This window comes from Camelus bactrianus, chromosome 11 (genome assembly GCF_048773025.1).
Source record: "Camelus bactrianus isolate YW-2024 breed Bactrian camel chromosome 11, ASM4877302v1, whole genome shotgun sequence".
Classification (NCBI taxonomy): Eukaryota; Metazoa; Chordata; class Mammalia; order Artiodactyla; family Camelidae; genus Camelus; species Camelus bactrianus.
Genome location: NC_133549.1, coordinates 68,130,780 through 68,150,279, shown reverse-complemented (window position 1 = coordinate 68,150,279; position 19,500 = coordinate 68,130,780). Strand labels below are relative to the sequence as shown.

General features: G+C 35.4%; 1 protein-coding gene across 1 annotated transcript in view; it reads left to right on the top strand.

The window, feature by feature from the left end:
* MICU1 (mitochondrial calcium uptake 1) overlaps nt 1-19,500 on the top strand; it is a 193,284-nt gene that overhangs the window by 44,541 nt on the left and 129,243 nt on the right. The window contains exons 3-4 of the mRNA XM_010963199.3: nt 1,656-1,830; nt 7,470-7,632. Of these exons, the coding sequence (XP_010961501.1) occupies nt 1,656-1,830; nt 7,470-7,632 (338 nt within the window). The remainder of the gene's footprint in view (nt 1-1,655; nt 1,831-7,469; nt 7,633-19,500) is intronic.

Here is a 19,500-nt window from a genome sequence, read left to right as displayed (position 1 = left end):
GTGTAGGAGGGTTCCCTTTTCTCCACAGCCTATCCAGCATTTGTCATTTGTGGATTTTTGAATGACGACCATCCTGACTGGTGTGAGGTGACACTACAAAAAGCTGCACATAATTAATGCCTGCAACCTGATGAGTTGGAGATAAGTATACACCCATGAATCATCACTGTGATCTATGCTGTATACCTCTCCATTACCTCCAGAAGTTTCCTCCTACCCTCTTGTTAATTATTATTATGTGTTTTTATGTTTGATAAAATATATAATGTAAGATCTACCTTAGCAAATTTTTAAGTATGCAGTACAGTATTGTTAACTACAGGCACTGAGCTGTGTAGTTGATCTCTAGGACTTATTTATCTTGTGTAACTGAGACTTTGTATCCTTTAACTAATACCTCTCCAACCCCCGGAAACCACCATTTCATTCTCTGCCTTTATGATTTTCACTGTCTTATATTAATCATGTAAGTGGTATAATGTAGGATTTGTTCTTCTGTGTCTGGCTTACTTCATTTAGCATTATGTCCTCTAGGTTCACCTGTATTTGTCACAAATGGCAGGATTTCCTTCTTTTTTAATGCTGAATAATATTCCATTGTATGTGTGTACACCACGTTTCCTTTATTTGTTGACTGATAAGACATTTAGGTTGCTTCGGTATCTTGGCTTCTGTGAATCATACTGCAGTGAACATGGGAATGTATATATCTCTTTGAGATCCTGATTTCAGTTCCTTGAGATATATACTCAAGGGGTTGAAGTGGGGTTGCTGAATCATATGGCTGTATCCATTTACATTCTCACCTACAGTGTACCAGAGATCCCTTTTCCTCATACACTTGGCCTGCATCTATTATCTTTTGGGTTTTTTTTTTTTTTTTTTTTTTTGAGAAAAGCCATCCTACCAGATGTGAGACGATATCTCATTGTGGTTTTGATTTGCATTTCCCTGATGATTATTGATGTTGAGCACCTTTTCATATCTATGTTTGCTATTTGTGTATCTTCTTTGGAGAATTGTCTATTTAGTTCCTTTGCCCATTTTTAAAATCAGGTTATTTTGTTGCTACTGTGTTATAAGTGTTCCTTATACATTTTAAATATTAACCCTTTATTAAATACATAGTTTGCAAATATTTTCTCCCAAAATTTCAACAGTTTTGTAAGTTGCCCTTTCATTTGGTTGATTGTTTCCTTTGCTCTGCTGAAGGTTTTTAGTTTCACTCAATCCTGCCTGTCTGTTTTTGCTTTTGTTCCCTGTGCTTTTGGTGTCATATCCTTTATATTTAAGGCTGAATATTATTCTATTATATGTATATAATACATTTCATTTATCCATTATCTGTCAATGGACATTTGGGTTGCTTCCACATTTTAGCTATTGTGAGTAATGCTGCTGTTAATGTGAGTGTACAAAAATCTCTTCATGACCTTGCTTTCAAATCTTTTTGATATATAACCAGATGTGGGATTGCTGGATCATATGTTAGTTCCTTTTTTAATTTTTTGAGGAACATTTTCATGTAGAAGTTTTTACGAATTTCATTGTTACTGTTCTTGCTAAGCTCTATCTGAAAATCTTTATTTGGTTGATATGATAAATCTTCTTGATTAATACAGATTTTTGGGGTTTTTTTTTTTTTGCACATTCAGGGCCCTTGCAGAATCTCCACCATCTGTAAACAACCTAAAGAGTGAACTTGGTGATAAAGGGAAGAATAAAGATGAAGGGGAAGATTGTAACCATGAAAAAAAGGCTGCAGGTATTAGTCTTGAGCCCTGTCCAGAAGAGAAAAAGAAGAAACGTTCTGGATTCAGAGACAGAAAAGTATGGAATGCAATCTTATAAATTAATTAGATCTGTAGTTAATTCGTAATTAGAATAATGTAATTGAGTCCTTTTTATCATGTATTTCAGATGGTTCATATTCACTTTGAAGTTATTCACCCTTTTGCTATTTTTCATGTTCTAAGGCAAATGTACTCTGAATGTGAAGTTAATTGAGGTAGTAAAAAGAACCTAAGATTGGTAATCAGGATTAGCATATATTTTCCTTGTTCTTTCAATTCAACTGCCTGAGGTGACTGTCGCTTTTTGGGTCTTTCTAATGCTGAATGTTCATATATATGTGAAGTTGATTTTTGTGGTATCCTGATTTATGATGTCTAATTGTAAAGGCAGAAGGAAATCTCTTTGGAAAGATACAAATATTTCCAAAAAATCAACTACTTTTGAGGATAGCATAGATGTCATATAACTTTAGCATTTTATATCTTTAACACAATTTGCTATTATATAGCTCTACCTGAGAAAATTTTAGTTCTGCTATAGTAATATCAATGATATTGGGCATTTGAATTCAGCAGGCTAATTATCAAAAGTTGAAGGAGTGAATTTCTTAAACATTTTGTATGTTAACATTGAAATTTAGGGAATTACCTTCACTTGCTGAAATATAGCTAATCAATGCAACAAGATAATTTGAGTTAGTGAGTGTGTGTGGTGGGGGGTGTGTGTGTGCATTTTCAATCAAAAGGAGTTCCTTTGAGAAATTTGGATCTTCTGTTTGATCTTTTGTTTGTTTGGGTGAAGCTATTAAACATGTCTTCTCATTTCCCAAATCCATTTCTGATTAAGGTAAATTTGAATAAAAGTTATGTATCACAAGTTAATTGTCAATTATTCCATTGTTTCCAAAATGATACATTTATTTAATCTTTTGCTGTGAGGGAACTCAAGGAAAGTTCAAATTTACTTTGCTCCAGCAGCTTCATTTATAGTCAGACTTTCCATTTAAAATGTAGGGCTGAAATAACCCAAATAAACATTTATTTTTGAGTCTTCCATTTTCCACTGCCACTTTCTGCTTAGCAGATGACTGTATCTCATACTTCACAGAAAAAAATGAAAGCTGGCAGTGTAATTCACTCAATTTGTAACTCCCGTAGCTATAAAACCTTTCTAATCTGTATCTGAAATAATTCTTACTTCTTTCACTAAAGTCGCAGTAAATGAATAACCAAGAACCTGTTAAACATTTACTCTTTCTCTATCTCATTTTTTCAGTTACTCTTTGCTATTCATTCTTTTACATAGTCCACATAGACATGTCAAAAATTCTTCTATCTTTAATTAAATAATAAACTTTACTTTTGAGCATGCATTTTTTCTAGCTACAGTCCCATTCAGATTCTTTCCCTACAATATCAAACTGCTCTAGTCTTTACATACTGTCTTTGACATCATCACTTTTCATTTAAACTTTTTGCTTTTGTTCTTTTATATTCTCTTGATTTTTCTGTAATATTTCAAATATCCAGTGAAAAAAATAGAGATTGGTATAATGAACATATATGTACCCACACTTATTTTTGTTAAGTTTTAACATTTGGCTGTATTTGCCTCCGTTTTTTTTTTTTTTTTAAGAAGAAACAAAATGAATATTAAAAATACACTGCTTAATACTCTCCTAGGTCCACTTTTCACTCTTCCTCTTCAGATGTAAACCAGTGTCCTAAATTTGCTATTTTTTTACTCCTACACATGGCCTGGTTGTTTTATTTTATTATAATTTTTAAAAAGTCCTCAAATACAAAGAGCTAGGACAATCATATCACTTAGTTCATGGCGTACTATTGTTAGTTTACACATGCATCTCTCTTTCATTTTATTTAGCTTCATTTTATTTTTTATTTTTTATTTTACTTCCCCTTCTGAAGTCTCACATTCTCAATTCTGAAAAATTCTCACACATTGCTTCAGCACTGATTCATTGTCATTTCTTTTCTTTTGGAACTCTTCTTTAGTGTATGTTGGATCCTCATAACATATCCTGCATATCTTTTAAAGACTTTTTTCATATTTTTTTCTTTAGTTCTTCCCCTACTTCCCCATGGTCTCTACTTTCTTTTTCTTTCAATTTTTTTGTGTGTGATAAAGTACATATCCCATAAAACTTAGCACATTAACCATTTTTAAGTATACAGTACAGTGGTATCAAATGCATTCATAATATTGTGGAACCATTACCATCATCCATCTTCGTAACTGTTTTCATCTCACGAAACTGAAACTCTATTCCCATTAACTGTAACTCCTACTACTCCCTTCATCCCAGCCTTTGGAAACCACCATTCTACTTTCTGTCTGATTTTGAATACTTAAAAGAACCTCATACAAGTGAAATGGTATAGTATTTGTTTTTTTGTGACTGGCTTGTTGCACCTAGTGCAGTGTTCTCAAGGCTTATCATGTTGTAGCATATGTCAGACTTTTCTTTCTTTTTAAGACTCAATAATATTCCATTGTCTATATATACCACGTTTTCTCATCCATTCATCTCTTGATGGATATTTGAGGTGCTTCTACATTTTAGCTATTGTAAATAATGATGCTATGAATATGAGTATTCAGATACCTCTTTGAGACCCTGGTTTTCATTCTTTTGGGTATATACCCAGAAGTGAAATTGCTGGATCATATGGTAATTCTAATTTCGATTTTTTTATGGAACTTCCATCCTGTTTTCTACAGTGCATTTCCCTGATGATTACTTATGTTGAACACCTTTTCATAAACTTTTTGGCCATCTCTATGTCTTCTTTGGAAAACTTTTCAGATCCTCTGCACATTTTTAAATCACATTTGACAAAATATAACATCCTTTCATGATAAAAGCTTCTGTTGAGTATAGAAAGAACATACCTCAACGTAAGCAGGACCATATATGACAAACCCACAGCTAATGTATTCAATGGGGAATGTTTGAGATCTTTCCTCTAAGATGAGGACAAGACAAAGGTGTCCATTCTTAACACTCTTATTCTTCTAGACTTGGCTTATAAAATCTCCCACAGGGTTTTTCAACACCCTTTTTCCCTCCCTGAGGACTGGAATTGCTATGACCAAAATTGACCTTAGAAGCCTTATCGGCAGTTGTCAGCTTGATATTGGTTCTTTACTTGTTTTCTAGGGGTTGTAGTTGCCAGGGCTGCCAACTAGAGAATTAGGAGGGGCCTGTTTCCCCTGGCACAGATACTAGAAGTGAACTTGGAACTCTTTCACCCAGATTACTCTGGGCCTTTGCTGGGGTCTTCTGAACTTCTCAAGAGGCTCCAGAAACAGGCTGCAGCCCAGTGCCAGCTTCCCTTCACATGTGTCCACCAGGCTGTCAGGGGAAATTGAAGAAAGATGGGGAGTGGGAGAGGATCCATCCAATCAAACCCAGAGTAGGAGAAGATTAGCACCCTTGTCTCTGGGTCCCCTCCAGGTAGGAGCAGAGGTCTTGGATACAGCAAAATGCTCGGGGCTGATAGTGTGAGCCTAACTGGGATGTGCAGCATTAGGGTAGAGTCACTTCGCACAGGATGGTGTGAGTTGTGGGTTTTGGTCGATTGGCCAAAGGCATGGCTTTGGAAAGTGTCAGCCACCTGGCCCATCAGCCCAGCCTGTTCACTCTACCATCTCAGAGTAGTTGGGTGCAACTACTATTTGGCTGTTCTTGTTCATTTCATGTAGGAAATATAATGCCTGAATTTTGATCCGGTTGAGTCTGGCAGCTTAGTAAAAACAGCTATCTTAACATCATGAAACTCAAGAATGTTTTAAGTGAATGATTGAATGTTACTATTATAATTCCCTTAATAAATCTTTTCACCAGGCTAAACATTCCAAAATCCTTCAACAGTTTTCTATATATAACTTCCAAGCCTTTGTTATCTTGGATGCTATATTTTAAACTCTTTACATGTTAATTTGTTAGTGTTCCTTTAACATGACTACTTAAAAGGAGGCAGCTCCTTATCAAATTATATGAAATTGATCTTTAAGATACAATGCTAAGTGAAAAAAAGCAAAAATACACTATATAGTATGTCTATACTAAACTCGACCAATGCGGGAATGCAAAAAATTTTTTACTTTCCTTGACCTGTTGTTTCAAAACAAAAATGAATTCATAATATTAAGCATATTTTTTGGCAACAGTCAAGGATCTGATTTGCAGTCTGAAAATCATTGACTTTTAAGTTCTTATTTTTCTACCTTATCTTATATATGATTGACGTAACTGTTTAGTTCACAAAGCCACCTTTGGTAGTAATGGTAGTTTATACCCTAAATATTCCAAACTGATTATTTTTTGTTCTGTAGGCAGTATGACCCAGCAGATACTTGTAGTGAAATGTAAAATACCCTTAATTTAAGACTTTTAGCCAAGTCTCAAGGCTGATAAAGAGTTGAAACGCTCTTAGTGTGTTTTCCTCATGCCAAATCTATTGAAAATTTTTCTCAAATCAGACTTTAATGAAAATTAGCATTAGAAAGATTCCTGACATGTATAGTTACAAATTAACATTACTTCCTTAGTGGCTGAAAGCACATCTGGTAGTGGAATTGAGACCATTGTTAAACAGCTGCTGTCAGTGACCTCAAAGTGACCATCTAGCCAGAACTGACAGTTACAGTAATAGCTGTGTTAATAAGGCAAATTAAAAACATTAATAATGCTTTTCATAATATACTGAATTGCTTTATAGACATTGAACTAATGGGTTTTTAGATTGTATTGCCTTGATATAGTCTCTAACCACTTATTTATAAGGTACTATTTCATGTTGGTAATCTTAACATAGGAAATTCAAGTATGAGAGAAATCTTTTTACCAAAGTACTGTATAGTTTGTAGAAGAATATTACGCAAAAGATACAGTATTTTGTATGGTCCATGCACAGAATGGGGGCTTGCGTGCCAGATAAAGAGATAGGCTTTTATGTAAACATTACACTCATTTAGTTAAGTGTATGCCATATTTGATTTTGTCCTATTCAAATATTTGCTTATGTTCTTCCTAAAAGTACTCTTTTCTAAATATGCTGTATTTAAATGTTCTCTGAAAGTTTGTTTAATTTTGTATTCAAAAGTAAGAATCTTATTGCTTCAGACCTGTTAATAATTGAGTTTCTATGATATGTAATTTTACTTTTTTATGCTATTGTTTAATGTACTTTGTGTTTGAAAGACTGTGAACTATTCAGACCTATGAAGTCTCACATCTGTTCTGTTTTAGGATCCAGGAAATTGCAAAGAAATAAAAACTGTAAAGTCAGTACCTTTTTAAAAACTTGATATTTAAAAAATTACAGGGTACTCTATATATGGTATTATATCCAGTTACTAAGACCTTTTGAATTCTTGTGTGACATTTTTCAATTTTGTTAGCTTTCAACAATTTAAGAAATCAGAAAATTATTTTTAAAATTCTGAACAAAACAAGCATTGCGTCAACTAGAATATAAATAGTATATCAGAAGAAAGAGGTTCACAATTTTTTGAAACACGAGTAATTTCTAATGTAAAAAATCCAGTTATAGAAAAAATGATAGAAAGTTCCCCCCAAAATAAGGTAGGAAATACATGAAAATGAGAATTGCTTAATATAGTAACACTCTCTGAATTTCTAATTTTAGGTGATGGAATATGAGAATAGGATTCGCGCATATTCCACACCAGACAAAATCTTCCGATATTTTGCCACCTTGAAAGTAATCAGTGAGCATGGTGAATCTGAAGTGTTTATGACACCACAAGATTTCGTGCGATCCATAACACCCAATGAAAAACAACCAGAACGTAAGTTGCTAAAGTGAAAAATAAGATTGTGATATTTTATTATATGCTACTTTGTTTCTCTATATATTACCTTAATTTTATAAGTCATGCAATAATTATATTCACTGTGTAGCTACTGAATATCAGACATTATATTAGGCTTTAGGTGTACAAAAGAGGAGCCTAAGAGTTAAAGGGTTGAAGGGGTTGTACCCCTCTGGCTGAGATTCATTGCCTGTAAAGAGAATATTCCTGAAGGCGATGCGATACAGATATGACTGCCATCAAGTTACTCTTTGGTGAGATAGACAGAGATAGTAACAGGCAATTTCAGGAATGTGGTGATTTGTTAAAGAACAGATACTACGACAATATAAAGAAGGGGCACTTAACTCAATCTGGAAGTTTAGAGAATGGTTTCTAGAGAATACATCTAAATTTGAATAAATGTTAGACAAAGAATAAAGGAAAGTATGTCTCTTCTAGCAGAAACAGCCTGAACAAACGAGATGTGAGAAAAGAAAATAAATGGCGTAATATTATAAATTAAAGGTAATAAATTACAAATGTACATAGGAGACATGGTGGGAAATATGACAGAATAGAGAGCTCCAAAAAACAGTTCTTTCACTGAAGCAATCATTAAGATGCCAAAAATGGACAGAATCAACTTTTTGGAAATGTTGGGATGTAATTTAAAAATTTACAGCAACCAGCACTATGCCTAATGAAGAAAGAGGCTGATAAATTTTGAGAATAAAGTTTTGTGGCCTTTTGTTTACCTGCCTACCATGCCCTATTTCCCAGCTTAGCAGTAGCCATGAAGATAGCAGACTACATTACTAGTGTTGGCTTATTAGTGATGGGGAGGGAGTTCACTAGGGGGCAATACAGACTTTTTCCTCATAAAATTGTGGTTGTGCATTTTGACTCATCTGGTAGTTTCCTGAGCTCCTAGCAGAAAGGCTTCCCTTTTGTTTCACCCACTTCAAGCTGAAATGGCTTCCCAGGTGTCTACCTACTGAGAAAAATTAAAGACATATACCACCTGTAGCCATTGGGCCAAGAGAGGGAAGATGGGACAAGCAGCAGACAGACTGAAAAGCCTGGGAAGGAGGAGGCTGAGGAGAAGTATTTCAGGGAATAAGGGCTTTGAAGGGCTACTGCAGATACTGGGGAATTCAGAGAGATGCTCAGGGCTAGACACATGCTTGGAAAAGACTTGAGTGGGCTTGTATTTCTTGCTGATATTTGTGCTCCATACAAGAAGGAGGTGAAAGTTAAGACAGAGTCATAGGAGATCTAGCAAAACATCAAAAGAAGGCCCTAGCTCATAGCCAGTCTACAGATACTAGGAGAGTTGGGCTATGGGGTTTTCTGTTTTGTTTTGTTTTTTCATTATTTTTGCCTCCAGCATCTAAGGAAATCTCTGTGAGGTCATTTGATGACTGCTGAGATAATAGAACAGAAACTTCAGTGATAACATATGACAAGGAATACAATCTTTGCAAAAACAGTTTGGAAAAATCATTAGACAAAATGATGACTGTAGTCCTCAACAAGTTACAACATCAAACCCTGGGAAGCAGGGAGAATCTGATTTCCAGAATTACTACATTGCAGTATTCAAAATGTCCAATTTTTAATTTAAAAAATTGCATGGCATACCAACAATAACCAGTAATGTATAACTCATTAATAGGAAAAGAAAGAAATTGATAGAAACCATCCTGAGGAAACCCAGGCACTGCACTTACTAGACAAAGATTTTAAATCAGATATCTTAAATATGCCCAAATTGCTAAAGGTAACTATAGACAAAGAACTGTAGAAAATAGGGAGAATTATGTATTAATAAATAGGAAATATCCCTAAAGAAATAGAAATTATAAAAAGAAAATGAGTAGAAATTATTGAGCTGAAAAGTACAGTAGATAAAATGAAAAATTTACTGAAAGAGTTCAATACAGATTTGAGCAGCTAGATTAAAAAAAAATCAGAGAACTTGAAGATGGGTCAATTTGATTTCTAGTCTGAGAAGCAGAAAGCAAGAAAATTAAATGAAAATGAATGAAAATAAGATACATATGGGACAATATTAAGTGTAACAACATATGCATAATGGGAGTCCCAGAAGGAGAAGTTAAGACATTCATAGATAATGAAAAGTGGAGGAAGTTTGTTGCTAATGATATCCCCACAAGAAATGCTAAATGGAATCCTCTAGGCTGAAGTGAAAGCATACTGGATATTAACCAAAGTCATAAAAAGAAAATTTTTAAATGATAAAGACCAGTAAAGGTAACTACATAGGGAAATACAAAAGTCAGTATTGATTTATTTTTGGTTTTTAATTTCCTTTTGTTTCCTATATGATTTAAAAGACAAATGTGTAAAATAACCATTATAAATGAATTAATGTTGATTCAGACTAGCTTATTATCAATTTAGGATGTTAATTGTAATCTGCAGATTAACCACTAAGAAAATAACTTTTATAAAAGTACAGAAAAGAAAATGAAGAGGGAATAGAAATGGAAGACTAGAAAAAAATCAAACACAAAAGTGGGCATGATTGGAGGAATTGAGGGACATAAAAGATGTATACAAAACGCAAATAACAAGATGGCAGAAACAAGTCCTTCTTGTTAGTAATCACTTTAAATATAAATGAATTAAATACACTAATTAAAAGACAGATATTGACAGGATAAAAGAATATGATCTAGCTATTTAATGTCTACAGGAAATTTACTTTAGGTCCAAGACATAAATAGGTTGAAAGTGAAAGGGTACAGATAGTAACCTAAAGAGAATTGAGGTGACTGTACTTATATCAGACAAAATAGACTTTAAGTAAGAAATTGTTATAAGAGACAAAGAAGGAGATTATATATTGATAAAAGGGTCAGTTCATCAACAAGGTGTAACAGTGATAAATATATACCCACCAAATGACAGACCCCAAAATATCTGAGAGAAAGATTGACAGAATTAAAAAGAGAAATAGTTCTACAGTAACGGTTAGAGCCTTCAGTACCCGTTTCAGTAATGAATAGACCATCTAGACAGAAGGTCACTAAAGAAATAGAGGACTTAATACTATAAACCATGTAATAGACATGCATAGAACACTCCACTCAAGAGCAGCAGAATACGTGTTCTGCTCAAACACACATCAAACGTTCTTCAGAGTAGACCAGATAGACCACATGTTAGGCTACAAAACAAATATTAATAAAAGTGTTAAAAGATTAAAATCATACAAAGTTTCTTTTCTGATCACAGTATTATGAAGTTGTCCATCAATAACAGAAGGAAAATTAGAACATATATAAATGTGTGGAAAGTAAATAGTACGCTCTTAAACAAGCAGCAGATCAAAAGAAGAAATCACAAGAGAAATTAAAAAATACTTTGAGAATGGAAAAGAAAACAGAACTTACTTAAACTGATGTAATGCTACAAAAGCAGTGCTCAGAGGGAAACTTACAGTTGTAAACACCTGCATTTAAAAAGAAGAAACATCTCAAATCAATTTCCTAACTTCATACTTTATGGAACTTAGGGGAAAAAAAGAGCGAACAAAATCCAAAGATAGCTGAAATAAGGAAATAATAAAAGCTAATGCAGAGATAAATGAAGTGGAGAATAGAAAAACAATAGAGAGAATCAATGAAACAAAAAGTTGTTTCTCTGTAAAGATCAACAAAATTGAGAAACCTTTAGCTAGACTAAGAAAAAAGGAGAGAAGAAGCAAAAAACTAAAATCAGGAATAAAAATGGGGACATTACTACCTACTTTACAGAAATAAAAAGGATTATAAGGTAATACTATAAGCAATTATATACCAACAAATTGGATTACCTAGATGAAATGGACAAATTCCTAGTAACACAAACTGCCAGAAGTGAAAAAGAATTCTTAAAATTCAACAAAAAGACAAACAACTCCAGTAACAAATGGGTAAGGACTTGAATAAACATTTCTCCAAACAAGGTATACAAATGGCCAATAAGCACATGAAAAGGTATTTGATATCATTAGTCATGAGAGAAATGCAAATCAAAACCACGATATACCACTTCACATCACACCCACTAGATTGTCTCTAATTTAAAAGCAAACGAGTGTTGATGAACATGTGGAGAAATCAAAGCCCTCATAAGATGCTGGTGAAAATGTAAGATAGTGCAACCACTGTGAAAAGCAGTTTGGCCATTTCTCAGAAATGTAAACAAAGAATTACTATGACTCAACAATTCCACCCCTAGTATAAACCCTAAAGAATTGAAAACAGGTACTCAGATAAGTATTTATACATGTATGTTCATAGCAGCACTGTTTATAATGCCCCCAAAGTGGAACCATCCTAAATGTCCTTTAACAGATGAACGGATAAACAAATTGTGGAATATACATACAATGGAATATAATGCAAATGTGGATGAACCCTGAAAACATGCTAAGTGAAACAAACTTGACACAAAAGGTCACATATCATATGATTTCGTTTGTATAAAATATCTAACATACGTAAATCCGTAGAGACAGAAAGCAAATTGTCAGTTGCCAGCAGCTGAGTTGGGGAAATGAGGACTTACTGCTTAAAGGGTACGAGATGTTTTTTGTTTTTTGGAGTGATGAAAATATTTTCGAACTAGTTAGAGGTGGTAGTTACACAACACTGCAGATGTACTAAATGCCACTGAACTGGACACTTTAAAATGGTTATTTTATGTTACTTGAATTTCAGCTTAGTTTAAAAAGGGGAAAAAAGAATATACTATCAATTCTCATTATTTGCAGATTTTGTATTTGCAAATTTGCATGCTCATTAAAATTTACTTGTAACACCATAATCAGTACTTAATGGTGCTTCTGTAGTCATTTGTGGCTTTGCACAGTCCTGTGAAAAATTTGAGTCACCCCCTGTGCATGTTCCCAGCTGAGGTCAAAGAAGTGCTTTGTCCTTTTGTTTCAAGGTTCATACTTTGAACAGGTGTCCTTTGCTTTGTGTATTTAGTGCCATGTTTTTTGAACTTCTGTGCTTTATCTTGGTGATCACTGTTTCTCTTCCCACCACCCAGTGTAGTACTGAAGTCCTGCCTAGTGTCCTTAAGCATAAGATGGCTGTGATGTACCTTAAGAAGAAAATGTGTGTGAGATAAGCTTTCTTCAGTGCTGTTAGCCATGAGTTCAATGTTGATGAATCAGGGATATATATATATAGAGAAAGGATGAATCAAATATATATACAGTTATATGTGTAGCAAATATATATGGGAGGAAGGGAGAGAAAATAAGGTGTCTTTAAGTAAGGTTATATATTGACCGGTTAAAATATCAGGATCCTGTGACCAGAGGATCTTAGGAACCTAACCCTGTATTTCTCCTAGGAGCAATAGGTCAATATTCACCAATTCATTGTTCGTGACAACTTGATAGAACATAACTATCAGAATTATAACCAATTGTATATGGTACAGTGGTAGGATATGAAAAAGAAACTATTTCTTTAGAGAGTGTGTTGTAAGGAAGGTATCCTGAAGGGGATGGCATTTGAGCTGTTTTTTGAAAAGGGAATAATAGTTCATCATATATGTGAGCAAGAAGAGGCATCACTCAGAGTGAGTAAATTGTTTGTTCAAAAATATAGACGTGAAATAGCAGTGTGAACTTGGGGAACCAAAAACACTATGGCATTTTCTAACAGGAGAGTTTATAATGTTTTGCCCATATTTATTAACATTCATACATCTCTAGGACAAGTGAAACCCTCAAAGGTGCAGGAAAGTTGCCATATATTTTCCCCCTTAGGAAAATTTTCAAACATAGAAAATACAGAGAGTAATATAATCAACCCATATATTCCTGTCACTTAGATTCAACACTGTCAACGCTGATCTTATTTCATCTATAACTTTCTTACTTCCTCCTTTCACCCAAGATTGTTTTCAAGCCAGTTTAAAGCAATTTTAAAGATATTCTTTAAAAAAGAGTAGTACCAGTAATAACAATAAATTTTAAATATTACAGTAACTTCTGAATAGCAAATGTCTAGGCATTGTTCAAATTTCCCTATCTAAAAAATGTTTTACAGTTGATTTATTCAAATCAACCTCCAAAGATAACACTGTATTTTGTCTCTTATGTCTTTCTTTATCTACAAGGTTTTTTTTCTCTTTTTTTTTCCCTTGCCATTTATGTAAGACAAATTTTATACCTTGTTTCACATATCTCAGCCCACCTTTCACCTTTTGCTGAGACCTTTGCTGCAGCAGTTAGTGGTATAGAGATACAGCCAGACCGAAACAACCCTCAGCTTTGCTATGTGTCTCTTATTTCTGCTGTAAGGCATCTCTGCTGCTGTAGAACGGGGCCCCCACGGGAGCCCACTCTGCCATGTTGGCACATGCACACATACAGAGGTACAAAAGACTTCACTCTTTGTTGGGGCTTGGTGCATAATTGCTCCTCTGCACTGTCTTCCAAGGACACAGACTACATGGTTTCTCAGATGGGCCAAGGGGAATTGAGTTCTAGGTGTCTACAGCAGTAATCAGCTCAGTGACACACCTTTGAATTGGCTTTCCCTCCTTTCCTGTTTCACTTTTCCCAGTCTTCCTGCACTGGTTCCCTGCTTTTTAGGAAACTCAAACTATATCTGCATGGTGTTTTTAATATGGTCCTCTCTACTTTGTATTTCACATGGAAAATATATAGAAAGCAGCTGAAAGAGAATATACCAAATGTTAACTCTCTGAATGTTCATATTATAAGGAATTATTTTATTCTTCTTTATATGTTCCTTTATTTTCCAGTAGACTTCCTATACGTTCACTCATCAAGTATTGACTAGTTAGCTTTGCTATGAGTTAGATATTCCTTCGTGCAGGGCATGCAGTAATGAATAAAACAGACAAAAATTTCTGCCTTTATAGTGTATACAGTCTTTTATAATCAGAAAGAAGGTATAATAACTTTTCATTAATTGCACTGAATTTTAGATTTTTGAGCCTTTTGAATTAGTTCTAGTACCTTGGTTTGTGACACATAGAAGGAGAGATTAAAGGTTTGTGTGTAAGACAAAAAAAGGATTGCGAGGTATATTCCTGATTTTTATGATAGTAAAATATTTTATACTTGTCAAATTGTTTCTTATACCCAGATAAAGTCTAATTTGTATCAGTAACTTTAAATAAAAGTGTACTTTGCTTCTAGTATGACAGTGAAAATGAAGCAACACTTTAGGCAGTTATTAAAGATTATCTGGTCATTTAACGGAGTTTTTTTTTTTTTTTAAATCATTGTATATTCTAATTGCTTCCACACATTTTTTCATTTAGTTTTGTAATTTTGTCTTTTAATTGTTAAAAGACCTGTTACGTGAACAGAATAGTTACTAAATGTCTAATATGCCAAGCACATTTCTGGCTTTCATAAAAAGCTGAAATAATGATTGCTTTTCTTTTAAAATAATAATTATGAGGGAAAATTGTGATATATTAAAATGAGATTCACTGGAAAATTTGGCTTCATTTTTGTTTGCTCATGAGCACCAATTTCCACAAATGTTGATGTAGCAGAAGTAAAATATATATTATTCAAATATGGGTTGAAATAAAGAAAAGAGTGAGGCTGCTTTTTTGTAGTTTGAATTTCTACCATCAGATGTCTGGACTCTAGTCAGTAGCTCATATTTCAACTTTGTTTTGTCATGTTTTTTGCACATGTCATATCCCAGGATACCTAACAGATCTAAACTTGTAAGTTTTGGTTTTAGAACAGTTCAGAAATACTCAAAAAGCACCCAAAGTCCTAAAATTAAGCAGTTTTTAAATAGGTGGAGTGCTAATGAATTTCACTAAAAAGCTAATTAAGAATATTTTTGTACTGTATACCAAGAAAATTTAGAGTTGCCATAGATAAGTAGGAAGGACATTAAAAGGGAAAATATATATAGTGTATGATTTGAATACATCTCAGTTCCCTTTCTGTACAATCTTAATGTCATCATCCCTGGGTGTTGTAGATAAGGTAGTTGCTTCAAGCTCTAGGTTTTGAATGACTCTTGCTGCTTGTAGTAACCAGTTTTGCATAACTAGCCAAGGACATGGAGAAGCAGCAGAAGGAAGAGAGTTTTTAAAGTACTATATAGAAAAACTTAAGCTTTTGTCAGAGCAAAGCATACCTGAGCTTCGGTCAGAGCAAAGAGGATCTCTATTTCCTTTTCACCATATCCCACTGGCTGACCCTATTCATCTTGATCTGATTTTTGTCTACATGGAAGATGAAAAGGATATAAAAGGAGAAACACAGATCACACTGATTTATTTGTCCTGGACTCCATATTCTCTCTAGGATGATGCTTCATGCCCTTAGTGATAATCTTACCTAGAGCACTTTTAGTTTGAGACACAAAATTTTACACTTGATTATATACAGTGGGGTTCTGGTTTAAGGTGGTAATGTAGAAGGATCCTGAACTCACCTCCTCCCATGTACATAACAAATCTACAACTATATGTGGAACAATTTCCTCTGAAAGCAACCCAAAAACTAGATGAGCAACTTCTTCGCATCAGGCAAATGAGAAAAAACGCACATCAAATGGGTAAGAGAGGCTGAGACACAGTTTTAACAGAAACTCCACCCCTGGGACAGTAAACAGTGGTCAGGAGTGACTTCTACCTGAGGAGTAGGGGGTTTGAACTTTACATATAGCACCTCAGCTTTTGAGACCTGCACCTAAGAGATGAGTCCCTAGAACATCTAGCTTTGAAAGCCAACAAGGCTTGGGTCTACAAGACCCATAAGGCTATAGTGAACTGAGAAAGAGTTCTTTAACAGTTCATGGCTGGCTACCCTACAGCGCCTAGTGCAAAGACAGCTGAGTGAAAAAAGTGCCCAGTATTTCCATGAAAGTGGCCTATTTTCTTATCTTAAAGCATTAGCTTGAGGGGCAGACATCTAACTTTAATACACATCTAGGGGCCTACTGAAATATCCTCCAAAGACAGAGCCTGGCTGGCTCCATCTTTGCATTCTCCCTGTGCCTCACTCCAGGTCTCCAGTATTTCCTTGAAAGGAGCTTGTGCACATGGCTAGTGCCCTGGTTTTTGCAGCAGCTGCCCAAGAAACACACTTTGATCGCCTGCCTCTGGTAGGCAGCAGGGTTTATGTTCCATAGAACTGTAACAGAGAAAACAGTTCTTGATTGGCTACCATCATCAGGGCACAGTGCAGAGACCACAGACTAAAACATACCTCCATTCTTTCTGTGAAAGAGGCTTATTTGCTTGCCTTGAACCTTCAGCTTCAGCTGGTTTAACACATATCTGGAGGCCTGCTGAAATACTCTCCAAAGGCTGCAGAGGCCAGTGGGAGCCATCTTTGCATCTCCCTTTGCCTCGCTCCAGGTCACTGATATCTCTTCCAAAAGGGAGCTTGTGTACATGTCTGGTGTCCTGATTTTTGCAGCTGGCACCCAGGACACATACGTTCATCACCAGGCTCTGGTGGCCAGTAGAGCTTATATTCTCGGGTGCCATAGGACTCTAACAAATGGAGAAGCAATTCTCAACCAGTTAACCCACTCCCAGGGCACAGCACAGATAACCAGCGTGAAACACACCCCAGTCTTTCTGTTAAAGAGGATTATTGACTTATCTTCATAACTGTGGGCTGAGGGACAGGCTTCTAATTAAATGCACATCTATGATCTGACCATAATCCTCTCCAGAGACTGGGGAGGCCAGCAGGCACCATCTTTGTGCTCCCTCTGCCCTGCCCCAGGTTGCTGGTGTCTCTGAAAAAGGAGCTGGTGTACATATCTGGCTCCCCAGGTTTTGTGGCTGCCACCCAGAAGACACATCCCTTGATTGCTTGACTCTGTTGACCAGTGGGGCTTGTGTTCATGGGTTCAACAAGTGGTAGCAAACAAAAGTAACAGTTCTTAACTGGCTTTCACCCCAGGGCTCAGTGTAGAGGAATCGAACAAACACTCATTTCCCAGTCTTCCCCTGAAAGAAGTACATTTGCATACTTTAAAAAGTGCTGCCTGAGGGTCTGGCTTCCAGTCAGCTTGAATCTAGGTGCTAACTGAGATCCTCCCCTTTGGGGTGCTGACAGGTCTTGGCACAGTTACTGTGAGCCTCTAAGAATAAAGTAAGCTGCTTGAGCAATCACAAATGCTTGCAGGACAATCAAGAGCTAGGGGAGAGTTGAAGGATAAGGTTCAGCTTCTCCACAAAGCTACTCCTTCAAGACTAAGAGGGAAGAGGGAGAGGTGGCTATTTTCTCTGAGGCACAGATGGCAACTCAGTCAAGGAAAATGAAAAAATAAGGACTATGTTCCAGACAAAAGAAAACCTCAGAAAAAGACCTAAATGAAATGGAGATAAGTGACTTACTTGATAAAGAGTTCAAAATAATCATATAAATGCTCAGCAAGCTCAGGAGAACAGTGTATGAATAAAGTGAGAATTTCAACAAAGAGATGGAATATATAATAAAGTACCAAATAGAAGCTACAGAGCTGAGCAACACAATAACTGAACTGAAAAATACAGTAGAAGGGTTCAACAGCAGACTAGATGAAGTGGAATAAAGGATCAGTGAACTTATCTAATCAGAGCAGCAAAAAGAAAAAAGAATGAAAAGTGTGACAGTAGCTTAAGGGACTTATGGGACAGTATCAACAGACCAAGAATCATGTTATGGGGGTTCTAGAAGGAGAAAATATAAAGGGGCAGAAAACTTACTTGAAGAAATAGCATTTGAAAACTTCCCCAGAACCAGGAGCCTGGAAAATTCCAGTAAGATGAACCCAAAGAGACCCATACCAAGACACATTATAACTTAAGTGTTAAAAGTTAAAGACAAGAAGAGACTCCTTGCAAGAAGCAAGAGACAAACAACTTATTACATACAAGGGAACCTGCATAAGGCTATCAGCAGAAACTTTGCAAGCCAGAAGGGAGTGGCATGGTATATTCAAAGTGCTGAAAGAAAAAAAAAATGCCAAGCAAGAATACTTTACCAGCAAAATTGTCTTTCAGAATTGAAGGAGAGAGAAATAGTTTTCCAGACAAGCAAAAGCTAAAGGACTTTATCGTCACTGGACTGGCCTTACAGGAAATACGGAAATTACTACTTTAAGAAATGAAGGGGCTATAATTAGTAATAAGAAAGATATGAAAGTATATACAGTGAACATATTTTTGAAACATTTTTGTGCTAATGTTTTCTCCCCCAAAAGAGAAGTTCCTTCAGTACAAAGACCTAGTCTTCTACTTTTTATATTAGTTTCCTGCTGTGATGCTGAGCGGAGAGTAGATGTTGGTCAGCGACAATGAACTCCCTGTTTCTACATGGCCCATGAGCAGAGAATGTTTTTTACACTTAAAAAAAATCAAAAGAGGAATATTTTGTGACACCTGAAAATTCTATGAAACTCAAAGTTCAGAGTCCGTAGAAGGAGGTTTATTGGAACACATCCACTCTCATTCATTATGTGTTGTTCACGGCAGTGTCTGTGCTACAACAGCAGAGTTGAGAAGTTGCAATAGAGGCTATATGTGGCCTACGAAGCCTATAATATTTACTATCTGGCCTTTTACAGAAAAAACATTTGCTGACTCCTTGTGGAATAATAAGAAACATATATATCGATCTCTGCTTCTGGTTCCTGACACAGAGCTCCTAAAACTCTTGTGAATAAAGTGCTAGGCACTACCCAGCATATATTCATCTTACAGTGATGACAGAGGTACAAGAAGGCAAGTCAGTCTCAGAAGTCCATTCCTCTCCTGTCCTCCTTCTGTCCTCCTTCTCCTTTATATTTTATCCCTGAAATGGAACCAACTTATAAATAGGTATTAAAT